Genomic DNA, 16,954 nt, shown 5'->3' with positions numbered 1-16,954 from the left:
CTATGGTCCGTACAGTATACCAGGTCAGGTTGTCTCAATAACTGAACTTCTATGGTCCGTCTAGTATTCCAGGTCAGGTTGTCTAAATAACTAGAGTTCTATGGTCCGTCAAGTTTACCAGGTCAGGTTGTCTTAAACAACTGAACTTCTATGGTCCGTCTAGTATACCTGGTCAGGTTGTCTATTGTAACTGAACTTCTATGGTCCATCTAGTATACCAGGTCAAGTTATCTATCATAACTGAACTTCTATGGTCCGTCTAGTATACCAGGTCAGGTTGTCTATCATAACTGAACTTCTGTTGTCTTTCTAGTATACCAGGTCAGGTTGTCTATTGTAACTGAACTTCTATGGTCTGTCTAGTTGCCAGGTCAGGTTGTCTATTGTAACTGAACTTCTGTGGTCCGTCTAGTTGCCAGGTCAGGTTGTCTAAATAGCTCCTTGGCTCAGGTCTGCTGTGCTCGTATACACCAGAGACCACATTTAGGTGCTACAAATGTGCCGTTCAAGCATTCAATGTAATTATTCTCTCTTTCAAATGGGTAATATGTCTGCCCCACTCACTCCACACGGATTTGGTTCCTCTTGCTTGAGTTCCAAACGTCTCTCTCTGGTTCTGTCTGCAGGGCGTGTGGTGTTTGGGCCCATAGTCTCTCTCTGGTTCTGTCTGCAGGGTGTGCAGGGCGTGTGTGTGTGTGTGTGTGTGTGTGTGTGTGTGTGTGTGTGTGTGTGTGTGTGTGTGTGTGTGTGTGTGTGTGTGTGTGTGTGTGTGTGTGTGTGTGTGTGTGTGTGTGTGTGTGTGTGTGTGTGTGTGTGTGTGTGTGTGTGTGTGTGTGTGTGTGTGTGTGTGTTCCAAACGTCTCTCTCTGGTTCTGTCTGCAGGGCGTGTGGTGTTTGGGCCCATAGTCTCTCTCTGGTTCTGTCTGCAGGGTGTGCAGGGCGTGTGTGTGTGTGTGTGTGTGTGTGTGTGTAGGGTGTGTGTAGGGTGTGTGGGAGCCCATAGTCTCTCTCTGGTTCTGTCTGCAGGGCGTGTGGTGTGTGTGTGTGTGTGTAGGGTGTGTGTAGGGCGTGTGGGAGCCCATATTCTCTGGTTCTGTGTGCGTGTGTGTGTGTGTGTGTGTGTGTAGGGCGTGTGGGAGCCCATATTCTCTGGTTCTTGTTCTGTCTGCAGGTCGTGTGGTGTTCGGGGAGCCCATCGCGGCGGGGCTGGGCACAGATGGTACCCACTACTGGAATCAGGACTGGTCCCATGCAGCTGGCTTTGTGATGGGCCCCCCCCTCAGACCCGACCCCAGCACCCCAGGATACCTGATGGACCTGCTGGCTAAGTAGCTGAACTCACTTTATGAACCTTTTTTATATAACAGGAACCTTTTATGGAACTGATAATGTATGTATACGTGTACATAACAGGAACCTTTTAAGGAACTGAGAACATATACTGTACATGCATATATATATACTGTATATACAGTATATAAATATATATATATAAGAACCTTATAAGGAACTGAGTACGAATATATGTGTATATATAAGAACCTTTTAAGGAACTGGGAACGTATGTATGCATGTATATAACTCAAGGGGAGTCGGAATAAAAGCATCTATCTGTAGTAATAACCACCGAGCTATCAAGCATTCATTCGCTAAGCACCTTGGATGAATGAATATTTCAGCAATATGAACACAGATTTATTTAGTCATCCGTTAACCTTTTTCCCTTTTTGTCCTCGGCCAGTGATGATTTGAGTGTCACCGGCACAGACAACTGCACGTTCGACATCTGCCAAAAGGCCCTTGGGAAGGACAACTTCACCCAGATCCCCAACGGAGTGAACGGCGTGGAGGACAGGATGTCCGTTATCTGGGAGAAAGGAGTGGTCAGTCTTTGATCACACTCGTGTGATTCGTTTGGCTGTCTAACTAAAGTCTGTCTGATGGACGCACTGGTTATAGGCCAAAATCGGACACAAATTAAAGGACCTAAACTAGCTAATAGCTATGACTATGCAGTGTGAAGATTTCACCAACAAAACGTTGTTCCTTGTGCTCTATGGCTGACTATTTCATGCCAAAAGGAAATTACTGACATATTTCTAACTCTCAGACAGTCTCAGACAGCGCTGAATGAATTAGCTTACTTTGTATTTTTAACCTCCCTAGAACTGATCAAAATGTTGATGTTAGACTGCAGCTGTTTCCACTATTCTTGAAATGCATGATTTGTGTATCTAGGCCGTGTCTCACACTCTGGACTTTCACACTGATCTTAAGGCCATTAAAGCAGTTGGGGCAGGCAGACTGAACTGATTTCTGTTTACTTTCCTTAGCATAGCGGGAAAATGGATGAGAATCGATTTGTGGCTGTAACCAGTACCAACGCTGCAAAGATCTTCAACCTGTACCCCCAGAAAGGGCGGATCGCCCCGGGCTCAGACGCAGACCTGGTCATATGGGACCCCAAGGCCACCAGGTGACAGATCACATTACATACAGAACGTAGTTTCCTCAGGGTAGCTCTGTATAACTCAAGGGGAGTCGGAATGAAAGCATCTATCTCTAGTAATAACCACTAAGCTATCAAGCATTCATTCGCTAAGCTCCTTGGATAAATGAATATTTCAGCAATATGAACACCGATTTATTAATTCATCCGTTAACCTTTTCCCAAAAGTGTCATGTATGTGAAAATATTTGTCTCATGAAAGATTTCCCATATCTATAGCATAATTATCTGTGTCTTTAAGTTAAATTAAATTTAACAATCATTTTGTAAATGAATGTCACGGTAATTGGTTAAAATGACAATAATTAACACAATTCAACTCTAGCAGATAAAGCACAGTCCTGATTGCACCACACATTTGCATAGAGGGGAAACATCTAAACCCACAAGACAAAAGTAATGCCCTATCACACCACTGTATGTGCTTCTATTGCCCTCTCAGACCAGGGTATGTGCTTCTATTGCCCTATCAGACCAGTTTATGTGCTTCTATTGCCCTCTCACACCAGTGTATGTGCTTCTATTGCCCTATCAGACCAGTGTATGTGCTTCTATTGCCCTATCAGACCAGTTTATGTGCTTCTATTGCCCTCTCACACCAGTGTATGTGCTTCTATTGCCCTCTCACACCACTGTATGTGCTTCTATTGCCCTATCAGACCAGTTTATGTGCTTCTATTGCCCTCTCACACCAGTGTATGTGCTTCTATTGCCCTATCAGACCAGTTTATGTGCTTCTATTGCCCTCTCACACCAGTGTATGTGCTTCTATTGCCCTCTCACACCAGTGTATGTGCTTCTATTGCCCTCTCACACCACTGTATGTGCTTCTATTGCCCTCTCAGTGTATGTGCTTCTATTGCCCTCTCACACCAGTGTATGTGCTTCTATTGCCCTCTCACACCAGTGTATGTGCTTCTATTGCCCTCTCAGTGTATGTGCTTCTATTGCCCTCTCACACCAGTGTATGTGCTTCTATTGCCCTCTCACACCAGTGTATGTGCTTCTATTGCCCTCTCACACCACTGTATGTGCTTCTATTGCCCTCTCAGTGTATGTGCTTCTATTGCCCTCTCACACCAGTGTATGTGCTTCTATTGCCCTCTCACACCAGTGTATGTGCTTCTATTGCCCTCTCACACCACTGTATGTGCTTCTATTGCCCTCTCACACCACTGTATGTGCTTCTATTGCCCTATCACACCAGTGTATGTGCTTCTATTGCCCTCTCACACCAGTGTATGTGCTTCTATTGCCCTATCAGACCAGCGTATGTGCTTCTATTGCCCTCTCACACCAGTGTATGTGCTTCTATTGCCCTCTCAATGTATGTGCTTCTATTGCCCTATCACACCAGTTTATGTGCTTCTATTGCCCTCTCACACCAGTGTATGTGCTTCTATTGCCCTATCAGACCAGTGTATGTGCTTCTATTGCCCTCTCACACCAGTGTATGTGCTTCTATTGCCCTCTCACACCAGTGTATGTGCTTCTATTGCCCTATCAGACCAGTGTATGTGCTTCTATTGCCCTATCACACCAGTGTATGTGCTTCTATTGCCCTCTCACACCAGTGTATGTGCTTCTAATGCCCTCTCAGTGTATGTGCTTCTAATGCCCTCTCAGTGTATGTGCTTCTAATGCCCTCTCAGTGTATGTGCTTCTAATGCCCTCTTAGACCAGTGTATGTGCTTCTAATGCCCTCTCACACCAGTGTATGTGCTTCTAATGCCCTCTCAGTGTATGTGCTTCTAATGCCCTCTCAGTGTATGTGCTTCTAATGCCCTCTCAGTGTATGTGCTTCTAATGCCCTCTCAGTGTATGTGCTTCTAATGCCCTCTCAGTGTATGTGCTTCTAATGCCCTCTCAGTGTATGTGCTTCTAATGCCCTCTCAGTGTATGTGCTTCTAATGCCCTCTCAGTGTATGTGCTTCTAATGCCCTCTCAGTGTATGTGCTTCTAATGCCCTCTCAGTGTATGTGCTTCTAATGCCCTCTCAGTGTATGTGCTTCTATTGCCCTCTCAGTGTATGTGCTTCTAATGCCCTCTCAGTGTATGTGCTTCTAATGCCCTCTCAGTGTATGTGCTTCTAATGCCCTCTCAGTGTATGTGCTTCTAATGCCCTCTCAGTGTATGTGCTTCTAATGCCCTCTCAGTGTATGTGCTTCTAATGCCCTCTCAGTGTATGTGCTTCTAATGCCCTCTCAGTGTATGTGCTTCTAATGCCCTCTCAGTGTATTTGCTTCTAATGCCCTCTCAGTGTATGTGCTTCTAATGCCCTCTCAGTGTATGTGCTTCTAATGCCCTCTCAGTGTATGTGCTTCTAATGCCCTCTCAGTGTATGTGCTTCTAATGCCCTCTCAGTGTATGTGCTTCTAATGCCCTCTCAGTGTATGTGCTTCTAATGCCCTCTCAGTGTATGTGCTTCTAATGCCCTCTCAGTGTATGTGCTTCTAATGCCCTCTCAGTGTATGTGCTTCTAATGCCCTCTCAGTGTATGTGCTTCTAATGCCCTCTCAGTGTATGTGCTTCTAATGCCCTCTCAGTGTATGTGCTTCTAATGCCCTCTTAGACCAGTGTATGTGCTTCTAATGCCCTCTCACACCAGTGTATGTGCTTCTAATGCCCTCTCAGTGTATGTGCTTCTAATGCCCTCTCAGTGTATGTGCTTCTAATGCCCTCTCAGTGTATGTGCTTCTAATGCCCTCTCAGTGTATGTGCTTCTAATGCCCTCTTAGACCAGTGTATGTGCTTCTAATGCCCTCTCAGTGTATGTGCTTCTAATGCCCTCTCAGTGTATGTGCTTCTAATGCCCTCTCAGTGTATGTGCTTCTAATGCCCTCTTAGACCAGTGTATGTGCTTCTAATGCCCTCTCAGTGTATGTGCTTCTAATGCCCTCTCAGTGTATGTGCTTCTAATGCCCTCTCAGTGTATGTGCTTCTAATGCCCTCTCAGTGTATGTGCTTCTAATGCCCTCTCAGTGTATGTGCTTCTAATGCCCTCTCAGTGTATGTGCTTCTATTGCCCTCTCAGTGTATGTGCTTCTAATGCCCTCTCAGTGTATGTGCTTCTAATGCCCTCTCAGTGTATGTGCTTCTAAGGCCCTCTCAGTGTATGTGCTTCTAATGCCCTCTCAGTGTATGTGCTTCTAATGCCCTCTCAGTGTATGTGCTTCTAAGGCCAGTGATCTTGGCCTGTGAATGACGTGATGATGCAGCACTCCGTTTTCAAATGGAAATGAGCTCTTGTGGCTGAATTTATAGAGCATCATGTTCCCATCTCACACTGTCTGAGTCATGTGGTGATGTCGTGCATCAGTGGACTGATATGAACAATCACTCATTGTCTCTTGAAATGTGCTGGATTAGAAAGAGTCTGAAATATCTTGCACACTATATTAAGTAGTTGGAATACATGCTTTCTCATTTTCTCACGCATGTGGACTTGGATCACTTACACACATATTGTGGAAGGGAAGGAATGTGCGAGTGCAAACACACACACACACACACTCATTCGCACATGCACAGGCACACCCTCACAGAGACAGAGAGGGAGTGAGACAGAGACAGAGAGGGAGTGAGACAGAGACAGAGAGGGAGTGAGACAGAGACAGAGAGGGAGTGAGACAGAGACAGAGAGGGAGTGAGACAGAGAGAGAGAGGGAGTGAGACAGAGAGGGAGTGAGACAGAGAGGGAGTGAGTGAGACAGAATGGGAGTGAGTGAGACAGAGAGGGAGTGAGACAGAGAGAGGGAGGGAGTGAGACAGTGAGGGAGGGAGTGAGACAGAGAGGGAGGGAGTGAGACAGAGAGGGAGGGAGTGAGACAGTGAGGGAGGGAGTGAGACAGAGAGGGAGGGAGTGAGACAGAGAGGGAGTGAGACAGTGAAGGAGGGAGTGAGACAGTGAGGGAGGGAGTGAGACAGAGAGGGAGGGAGTGAGACAGAGAGGGAGGGAGTGAGACAGAGAGGGAGGGAGTGAGACAGAGAGGGAGGGAGTGAGACAGAGAGGGAGGGAGTGAGACAGAGAGGGAGTGAGACAGTGAAGGAGGGAGTGAGACAGTGAGGGAGGGAGTGAGACAGAGAGGGAGGGAGTGAGACAGTGAGGTAGTCAGTGAGACAGAGAGGGAGGGAGTGAGACAGTGAGGGAGGGAGTGAGACAGAGAGGGAGTGAGACAGAGAGGGGTATTAGGAGTGGGGTAGTGAGTGAGACAGAGAGGGGTATTAGGAGTGAGGTAGTGAGTGAGACAGAGAGGGGTATTAGGAGTGGGGTAGTGAGTGAGACAGAGAGGGGTATTAGGACTGCATGGCTCTTATGTAAACCCTGAGTCTCACTGCTTCCTCTGCTGCCACTGAGTCTGGGCTGAATCCCTCCAGGCGCGGCGCAGCGCCCCTCCGCTGAGGCCAGTGACGTGGGCCAGGCACAGGGGGACGGCCAGCTCACTCTGCCCCCCTCTGCACCCACGCCAATGGGATCCTGGCTCTCATGCCAGAGACTCGAGAGGAAGGCACAGTCCGCTGAACAATCCCTCTCCTCCACGCCGTGTGCTTTTTTTTTTTTTTTCTTTCTGATTTGAAGGGTAGAGTCTCAGGATGCTCTCTCTCTCTCGGGGTGAGTCAGGGGGAACGGCCAGACACCAGGGTCGTGCCGTGTTGTCGATCCCATTGGGTGGGTCATTTGGCCCTGTAGTGTACGGTTACCGTGGTTACCGCGCTTTGCCGTTTGATGAGGCTGGTAATGAGTCCAGGCACGGCTCGGCACACCTAATTGGCCACCCGTTTGGTAATGACTGCGTGTGGGACCCAGGGCCCTTCTTGCATTGCAGAGTTATGTAATGGAGGACGATTTTTGCTTTGATTTTTGGAGCCTAGTGAGCTTTAGAGGAAAATTAGCTTTTTCCCTCTCCACGAGACCCGAAGGCTCGTAATAATGTGGATTGAAGTCTTATATAAGAATGTTCAAGATGACTTGAGAATGCTACTGTACGTATGGCCATTACCTATGCCATACTTATCTTCTCTTTAAGTAAAGCCTAATGGCCCTTTGATAAAAACATATCACATATCAAAATTTTGCTAGCATAAAACAGCATGCTGTTATATATAATGGCGCATTCTTTGGCTGAGGAGCTTATCTCAGAGGTGAAGATTGGGCATTTGCTGACATTTACCGTCTGTAAGATTTTTCCATCTCTGCATTTCTTAATGAAAATGTAAAATTGATTCCTGTCATTTTGGAATGAAACTATCATTTTTATGTGTTATGCTCCCCCTGAGGCGGGCGTCTTCTGCTGAGGGGCAGTGTTGCTGCAGCAGTTTGTTTATTTGTTTGTTTTGTTTTATTCACATATCTGTGCTGATGCAGCACGTCTGAAAAAGGCTTGCTCAACACTTTTAATGCAACGGTAAAAAAAATAAAAACACTTTCCTCTGAGTTTGTGAAGCATGTTCGCACCGTCAGGGTCAGCCTGAAGCGAACAATATTTTAGCCGAGGCCTGGCCTTAGACCTTAGAGCAGGGGTTTTCAACGGGTTCTGTCCCAGGGACCACCATTCTGACTAGAAAGTAATTTGCGGCCCACTGATGTGCCTGCGCGGTCACATGCCTGCGTGTTTGTGACCACCGCCGTCACGCCCTGTTCCCCCACACATACATATATACAGACCACCAGGGGGCAGCGGACCCACTGCCTTAGAGGGACTCTGGCCTTAGACCTTAGACCATTTCCATTGATTTGAATGATTTGAATTTATTTGATTTGCCTAATTTTCCCTCAGGATTAATAAAGTATCCATCTATTTATCTATCAGAGCTTGTCTGCCACGGCCACTGGTATGGCGAACACACCACAAATACTGCAAGTCCCACAATGCACTGTCCCCGCGTTGGTAGCATACGTCAATTTAGGGAGCGCTTGCCCCACTGTCCGGCCCTCGACTTACACCCATTTTTTTTTATTTCGGCCCTCTGAGTATTTGAGTGTATTTGAGTTTGACACCCCTGCCTTAAAGGGTTAGGCCTTAAACCTTAGTGGAACCCTGGCCTTAGACCTTAGAGGGACTCTGATGCATCCTTGTTGCTGTTGTCTGTGGTTGCTCAAGCCCAGCCTTTTGCCTTCCAGGACTATTTCGGCCAAGACTCACCACCAGGCCGTGGACTACAACATATTTGAGGGCATGGTGTGTCACGGTGTCACCGTGGTGACCATCTCCAGGGGGAGGGTGGTGTATGAGAACGGGAACATGCTGGCCAGTCCAGGAGAGGGACGCTTCATCCCCCGAAAACCCTACGCCGAGTTTGTGTACAAGAGGGTGAAACAGAGAGAGGAGGTCAGTAGATTCTCTGTTGCCTGAAACTAAATGAAATCCAGTGGTCAGTGTGTGTGTGTGTGTGTGTGTGTGTGTGTGTGTGTGTGAGAGAGTTTGTGTACAAGAGGGTGAGATAGAGAGAGGAGGTCAGTAGATTCTCTGTTTCCTGAAACTAAATTAAATCCAGTGGTCAGAGTGTGTGTGTGAGTGTGTGTGTGTGAGTGTGTGTGTGAGTGTGTGTGTGTGTGTGTGTGTGTGAGTGTGTGTGTGTGAGTGTGTGTGTGTGTGTGTGTGTGTGAGTGTGTGTGTGAGTGTGTGTGTGTGAGTGTGTGTGTGTGTGTGTGTGTGTGTGTGTGTGAGAGAGTTTGTGTACAAGAGGGTGAGATAGAGAGAGGAGGTCAGTAGATTCTCTGTTTCCTGAAACTAAATTAAATCCAGTGGTCAGAGTGTGTGTGTGAGTGTGTGTGTGTGAGTGTGTGTGTGAGTGTGTGTGTGTGAGTGTGTGTGTGTGTGTGTGTGTGTGTGTGTGTGTGAGAGTTTGTGTACAAGAGGGTGAGACAGAGAGAGGAGGTCAGTAGATTCTCTGTTTCCTGAAACTAAATGAAATCCAGTGGCATGTCCATCATGTAAAGACCTGTCCTGTTACAGATATAGTATTTGCTAGACCCCTTTTTGGTCCAAAGTGACTTACAAAACATATTTGAAAATAGGAATATTTATAACAACGAAAAAAAAAAAAAAACATCTGTCCTCTGTGACAGGGGCCAGGTACAACATGGGAATTCTTCAATTTAAAGATTTTCTGTCTTACTTTGATCTACTTTATTAAGGGGTTGTATTAAATATATCCCTGCAGAGTTTTATATTCTATCTTATGCTATGCATTTTATTACTTTTTTTTTAAATTTGCAAAATTTGCACTATATCTGTATGTTTATGTGCATGACCATTTCTTTGTGCACGTAATGTATTTGCTGTAAAGCACTTTGAGCTGCATTCTTTTGCATGAAAGATGCTGTATAAATAAAGTTGTATTATTATTTTTATTATTATTTTTACTTTCTCCTCAGGTGGGAATCCCTTGTGCAGTGAGCAGGAAGCCCTACGATGGAAAAGTCATATCTTTAGCACCCAATGGCAATCCCTGAAGAGGAAACGCACTACAGGTGAAGTACTAGGTGAAGTGTCTGGCATGCTCCTTAACACAAAAGAGTAACTCCTCATCAGCACAGTCTGGGCTGATGTCCGAGCTGTCAGAATGGACTCCAAAGTCATGACATGCGCTGTCTGATATTAGAGGTGACATCTTGGCTCTCACCCTGGCATGCTAGCATTTAGCAGAGGTGACATCTTGGTTCTCACGCTGGCATGCCAGCATTTAGCAGAGGTGACATCTTGGCTCTCACGCTGGCATGCTAACATTTAGCAGAGCTGTCACCTTTAGTTTGGAGTGCTGTCATATGCTATGTCTTTTTTCGCTGAAACGAGTCGTGAGTCGTCACAAATGTAACCCATTGAAAGATAATGTATGCATGTCGGTACATGTATAGAACTGGACGTGTTTTTTTTCTGTGCATTTCAGATCTAAAGGATTGAGATGGCGACTGCAAAGAAGAGAAGAGATTGCTGCACAGACTGCAATCTTGAATAGATTGAACCAAAGGAAACACACATGTATTCTTCAAAGCTGACTGAATAGATTGTATAAAAAGTTAAATGCCGACCTACCTTCATAAGCAAAATGTACAGTAAATATCCATTAAAGTGCTGTGTACAAATAAAAGTAATTATGATCATGTTTGCTGTGGACATTTTTTTTATGTTTAGGTTAAGCAGAATTTTTTGTTGTTTTATCCAATACAATTCATGACAGTCTCATGCATCTGCAAATGATTGTGTCTCTGACCAGAGCCTTTTGTGCAATGCCTTACTTATTTCATATTTAGCTAAATGTTGCGCAGGGCAAAGTAATGTTACAAATAACAATCTAATTTAATGGAGTCAGGTTCATTGGTATTAGTGATTTTGCAAAGATGGTGATTGATTCATTGTAAAAAGTTGATATTGATATATTATTTACCACTCAGTGCATATTTCTGTCCCATAGGCGAAATAAGCCTTTAATCTGAATAGTTCCGTTGCTGATAATTAGACCTACCTTTTACAGTTAGAGTAACGATGGACGTGATCAAACCTCAATTTTACAGCACACGACATTTTGAAAAAAAAGGAAATAAATGTAAGTGTGTCTCCACGAGCCTCAAGTGAATGATCTTGTCTATGAAATGAAACTCATCCAGCTCTTAATGTGCCTGCACGGCAGTATTCTGAATAGGGCACTCTGCTGAAGTGTGTGCCAACGAAGCAGTGAGATGTACAGTAAGCTGCCATGTGAAATTGCTTGCCATTCGTGTGGCACAATATTAGACTGACCTATAGGCAGACCGTGCTGCATGACGTTGGAATAATTCAATTTGTGTTCCGCTTATTTGCATTTCGGAGATCCATACTCCTGCTTTGCAAATGGCGTGGTCATCATAAATGTTGCAGTGTAAGTTTCTAAGAAAATGAAGACCATTCTTCACGGGGGGAAACTGTCAACAGTTTAATCTCTAGCTGTGAGGACGCTGAGATTTACTTCTTATGCTGATGCAGGGAATGATACACATAAACACTCACATACAATGCAAATGGATTTATTATAATATAAATAAAGATTCATAGTAAAAATAGTAGAAAATAGTATTTAGGTGTCAGTAAGAATATATATTAAAAGCTTGTAGGTCCATAATGTATTACAAATGCATCTTGCTGTGTGGTAATATTCCTAGTGAGAGACAGTGTTAAAGGTAGGCGGCAGTCACTGTATTTAACTCTGCTCCTGTTGTGCAGTAAGATTCCTAGTGAGAGACAGAGTTAAAGGTAGGCTGCAGTCACTGTATTTAACTCTGCTCCTGTTGTGCAGTACAGAGAACAGCAACTGTTGGGTGTAACTTTAACCAGCCAAATGTTTCATAATCATGCAGATAAGGGTCTGTTTCTGGATTTGGTCCATAATCACACAAACAGAGAGAGAGGAGAGAGAGAGAGAGAGGAGAGAGAGAGAGGGAGAGATTTGTCAATACGAAATCAGTTCATGGTTCATGGTTGTCTTGCCGACGTCCAGAAATCAGTGCAGGTTGAAGGCACATAAAAAGGCCATTGCACTCCATGCACTCAGCATTTGAGATCATCAGAAGTCATTGTGGCTAACAGTTACTTCTACATTATAACTGTAAAAGTACACATTTGAAGTAAAAATAAATTCATATCTGTCTGACACAGAGCTTCTGCTTTCAACTTCACTTTTTCTTTGATTTCACAAGACATTTCCAACCACCAACAAGTTGCAACATTCACCCAGGAATATTTATGGCGTTAGTCTAATAATAATAATAATAATAATACATCACATTTATACAGCACTTTTCAAAGTTCTCAAAGGCGCTTTACATACTGAAAAATAAAACAAACAACAAACTCTGTAATAAAGACATAAAAAGGTACAAACAAAAAGGAATCTATCTGTATTGATGTTGTTGCTGTAGTCTTATGTAGCAAATGCATCCACCACACATAATCACATTTAGCTTTCATCAGACCAGGTCAGGTTAGAGGTTCATGGTTGTCTTGGCGACGTGCAAATAAGATCGGACACCAAAACTGTGCCTGTGAGAAGGAAGAGCAGAGAGGAAATGAGCCGACCATATAAGGGCATGCGTCTCAACCATTAGCAGTGAACAAGAGGAAGGGGTTAACTGATATGATGTCATAGTTCATCACGTGTGGTAGGAGCACCACAGATCCCATTGCTTGCTTTTCTATTTGCACAAAGAAATATTACTCTATTTCTCAAATGCTGTTTCAGAACCTCCCCTGACTCGTAAACAGGCCAATATTCAAATATTACTATATTCAAATCTGTAGGACTTCTGTAATGCCCAACTGGAGAAAAAAAAACTGGAAAATAGAGATATACGTATATATATTTAAATATTTAACAAACCTGTTTGACCAGAGTCGCCAACTCTCCTTTCAAGTTTGAAAAAAACCCTGGAAAAATAGAGATATACTGTACGTATATATTTATATATTTAACAAACCTGTTTGACCAGCGTCGCCAACTCTCCTTTCAAGTTCCCCACCTTCCACTTGGCCCTTTTCCTCAGGATCTTCTGGTGCAGGTGTCGGGCCCGCTCCGCTGCGTCCTCGGAGAAGAAGCGCTCGGACACGAGCAGCCTGAGCTGGGTGAGTTTAGCGGAGAGCAGACTGAGGCACGTCAGTAGAGTCAGGAGGACTAACAGGGGCACTGCGGAGTGGACCATGAGACGAGGCTCCGGCAGGCACTTCTTCTCAAAGAGGGTCAGGTTGTAAGAGTAGTTCCGTCTCTCTCGGTCCACACTGGTTGGGATCCCTATGACAGTCTTGTCCTCCTGAAAGACAGAAGAATGCCATGTCATTGTGGAAGAATGATGATCATTCTTGACTGAGATACCCAGCTCTATATTCATCCAAACATGAAGGGGGTGCTGTGGTGGTATAATGGTGGGAGCTTTGTATTTTGGTCACATTACATAGCTTCTCCACTTCAGTCCTCCTATTATTATTATTAAAAATAATTATATTTATATTATTATATAATATAACAACAATAATGGTAGTAATAATAATAATTATAATACTACTACTAATAATAATTATTATTATAAAAATAATAATACCTTACACTTACATAGCGATTTTCTAAGTACCCAAAGACGCTTTGTGAATGATGTTCATGTGTAGTAGTATTTGCATAATTGTGGGCATTTTGTTTTTTGGTCACATTACATAGCTTGTCCACCTGGTGAAGTCGTCGTATTCTGAATGATGCTCTGGTTTCATGTGTACCCTGTCATAGTGTCTGCCTATGGATCCTTTGTGACTGCAATGGCCTGAATGGCTCAGACACACCCTCTTACACCTTGGACATGTCTTCCAGCAGACCCACCAGAGGGAAAATGAGGTGGATTCCTGGTTACATTCATAACCTTTCCTTCTGCACGTACCTTTAGATGCATGATCACAGGGATCTGAAACGGTTCTAGTTCCTCTAGTCGTGTGCGAAGCGCTCCGATGAGCCAATACACCAGCGTGTCGATGCCAATGAAGAACAGCCAGATGAGCAGGTTGGTGAGAACCGGGATGCCAAATTTAATCATGGCCTTCCCCTCCTTCGCCGAGGGCCGGGAGGATGGAATGGTGATGTAGCGCTTCTTCTCTTTTTCAGTCAGTGGGAAAACTGAGGGCTTGCCCTGGGCCCTTTGCTGCTCATCGTAGCGCAGAAGGGCGTCGGTGACGAAGATGTTCTGAAAGCCCCTGTCCGTGCGGTATTTCTTCACGTAGCGGGCAGTGAGGAGCACAAGCAGGAGGATGCCCAGCGCTGGCAGCAGCTTCTGTGCCACGGAGGAGGTTGTGTTCATGGCGGCCAGGGCGGACACAGCAGTCTGGTTCAGGACCTGCTTGGCCTCGGACAGCTTTTGCTTGAACACCACCGAGTCGACGGAGGCACTGAGATTGAACTCCGACCTAAGCTCCCCGGCGCCGAAGTCCGTGAAGTGCGAGAGCTGCCCCCCCACCCAGCGCAGCATCTGGACATAGTTGCTGAGCGGAGCCAGGTCCACCAGAACTTTCTTGGCCTCCAGGTTGCATAGCAGGCTCTTGGCCAGGCCCCTGAGGTTCTCCAGCGTGTTCCGAACATTCCACAGGACCACCAGGCTGGTTCCGGCGGCGGTGAGCAGGTTCCTGGTCTGCTTCAGCCCGCAGGAGATGAGAACCAGCACGGCAAAGCAGCGGACGTTCTGAGACAGGGACAAGGCTATGGTAGAACAGGCACAGAAAGCGACTGCCACGCCGGCAGACACCGCAGTCTCGTACTTCAGAGAGTAGCGCAGACCCAGGAGGAGCAGACAGGAGAGCAGGACACTCAATGCGAGACAGAAGGCAGAGAGGAGCACCTGGTTCCTCCAGCTGTCAGGGGCGTCTGCAGTGAAAAGATGGACAAACACAGACCAGACCTGACGCACGGTCCCCTTCAGCTGAGCACCAGTGATCTTCATTCTCATGATCTATAGTGGTGATAACAAATAGTTTTTTGGTTTCATCTCCACATCCAAGAAAAAGAAAATGAGTTAAAGGACATATTGTCCTAATTTACAATAAATACTTCATTTTACAGGTAAGAACTGAGTGAAGGGAGAAATTAAGAGAGAGAGAAAGATATGAGAAAGATACTATAACATTTCTGCTCTCAACTTCCCGGTTTTGAAGATGAATCGACAGAATCAGTCATAAAGAAACATATTATATTTAGTCATTTAGCAGACGCTTTTATCCAAAGTGACTCACACATGTATACACATTTACAGATGGCACACTGCACATCAGGAGCTATTAGGGGTTCAGTTTCTTGCTCAAGGACGCTTCGACAGGGAATCGAACTAGCAACCTTCTGATTACTAATCAACTTCTCTACCTCCTGTACCATTGTCGTCGCCCCCCCCCCTATATTAGTATATACTGTATATTATATTATATCAGTGAGGTAATGAATCCTAGAATTTCTAGCCAGAAAAGCACGGTTCTAAATGGAGCAGAAAACCTGTTTACCTTCTGGTGTCCTCCTCTGTGTCAAAATGCAGTAAGCAGAAGTGTTGTGCTGTTTTTCGACTTCTCCGGAAAATAAAAACCCACACTCACACTCATCACGGGCATGATGAGCTATGGCGCAAATGTAAAACCACACCGCTGAGGAACGTTCACGTGCAATGCACGAGAGAGGTTTCAGAGATGACACTCGAGAGAATAAAGCGCACGTGTCGTCGAGTGTGTGAAAATAGTTACACTGACATTGGTTCAAGGTGCCATTGGGGTGTGTGGAATGAAATACAGTAGAGTCGTTGTTGTAGGGTAGGGTGTTGTGACGGCTCTGTCATCTGCCCTGTATTAAGGAAGCAGTTTGTTGTTTCTCTTTTTTTGAAGGGAAGGATCGTGGGGTACGTGTTCCTTCTTTGTTTACATTCATCTCTTGTTCTCTTTCGGTTTGTGACAGAGGATTGTGGATTTGACGACTTTGGGGACTGACGACATGCAATGCTATGATTTGGTGATCAGTTTACATGTCATGTCCCAAAGACAACCATTAAATGGGGTTATATACCACATAATTTCTTTATTCACAATAAAAGGATAAGGTTGTGTGCATTCAATACCTCAAGCCACCGTTGTTTTGAGAGGAACTCTCCAGTGTGAAGTGGTTTATTTTATATTCTAGAGCGTGACCTGGAAATATTATGGTATGTGTGATCAGCTCACTATGGCTGTTAGGGGGTGGATTGAGGCTAAACTGCACTTTTCAGAACAAACCTGTAAAATGCAAAGTGTGCTACTCTCAAGTTCAAGACGGTGATGGAGACTGCCAATGGAAACTAGCCTTTTGGCTATAATTGGGTGCATTTACATTTTAATGTTCCATGATTACATGAAAGTACACTGTCCCTCTTGATCAAATAAACAAATTGATTGAAAAAAATTGATTGATGGTGAGAACTTGGGAGTTCTTCATTGGCACAGTTACAGTGAGGTTTGTACGTTGGGATAAAACGACTTGATTATACTCTAGAAGTGTGACCATCTTGAGTTAGAAGACAGGATGTGGTGTGAAGTCGGCATAGTCATCCATTCAAACAGAGGAAACGTGCTTACTCTCTGACACAGGATTGGGACACTGGGTCAGTGTAATATCCATTTTTTATTCTTTTAATTTGAAAAATAACTTACATAAATCTCTGTACTCAACCATACTTCACCAAGACATAGCCTTGGCATGAACACATTGCACCAGAAAAAAAGAGAGAAGGCATTCAAAAAGGGTCTGTTACACGTCTTTGCCATCCGTTAGAGACATTATCCCTGTTCCAGAAAGTTCTTCATGTATATTTTGTCTATTAATGCTATTCATTTGATTCAAATCCCAGGAAATTGGACACCTAGTATATACAATTGAATTCAGAAAGGAAATATATAGCTTGTTACAGCAACAAGATATAAAATTAACACT

At 44.7% G+C, this 16,954-nt stretch overlaps 2 protein-coding genes across 2 annotated transcripts in view; one reads left to right on the top strand and one right to left on the bottom strand.

The window, feature by feature from the left end:
• Positions 1-9,965, top strand: part of dpys (dihydropyrimidinase) — a gene marked incomplete at both ends in the record, with an annotated part of 19,571 nt that extends 9,606 nt beyond the window's left edge. The window contains 5 exons of the mRNA XM_080857704.1: positions 1,172-1,328; positions 1,742-1,883; positions 2,334-2,476; positions 8,631-8,838; positions 9,888-9,965. Of these exons, the coding sequence (XP_080713830.1) occupies positions 1,172-1,328; positions 1,742-1,883; positions 2,334-2,476; positions 8,631-8,838; positions 9,888-9,965 (728 nt within the window). The remainder of the gene's footprint in view (positions 1-1,171; positions 1,329-1,741; positions 1,884-2,333; positions 2,477-8,630; positions 8,839-9,887) is intronic.
• A 2,497-nt stretch (positions 9,966-12,462) lies between these two features.
• On the bottom strand, positions 12,463-16,642 carry dcstamp (dendrocyte expressed seven transmembrane protein; the record flags this gene model as incomplete). Its single annotated transcript, XM_080858122.1, is given in 8 exon segments — positions 12,463-12,525; positions 12,960-13,289; positions 13,905-14,963; positions 14,967-14,990; positions 14,992-14,999; positions 15,505-15,518; positions 15,520-15,589; positions 16,600-16,642. Coding segments are annotated over 8 exon segments (1,611 nt in total).
• Between the last annotated feature and the right edge of the window lie 312 nt (positions 16,643-16,954).

The sequence above is a fragment of the Sprattus sprattus genome (assembly GCF_963457725.1).
Source record: "Sprattus sprattus genome assembly, chromosome: 19".
In the NCBI taxonomy this organism is placed as follows: Eukaryota; Metazoa; Chordata; class Actinopteri; order Clupeiformes; family Clupeidae; genus Sprattus; species Sprattus sprattus.
This window is presented reverse-complemented; position numbering and strand designations above follow the sequence as displayed.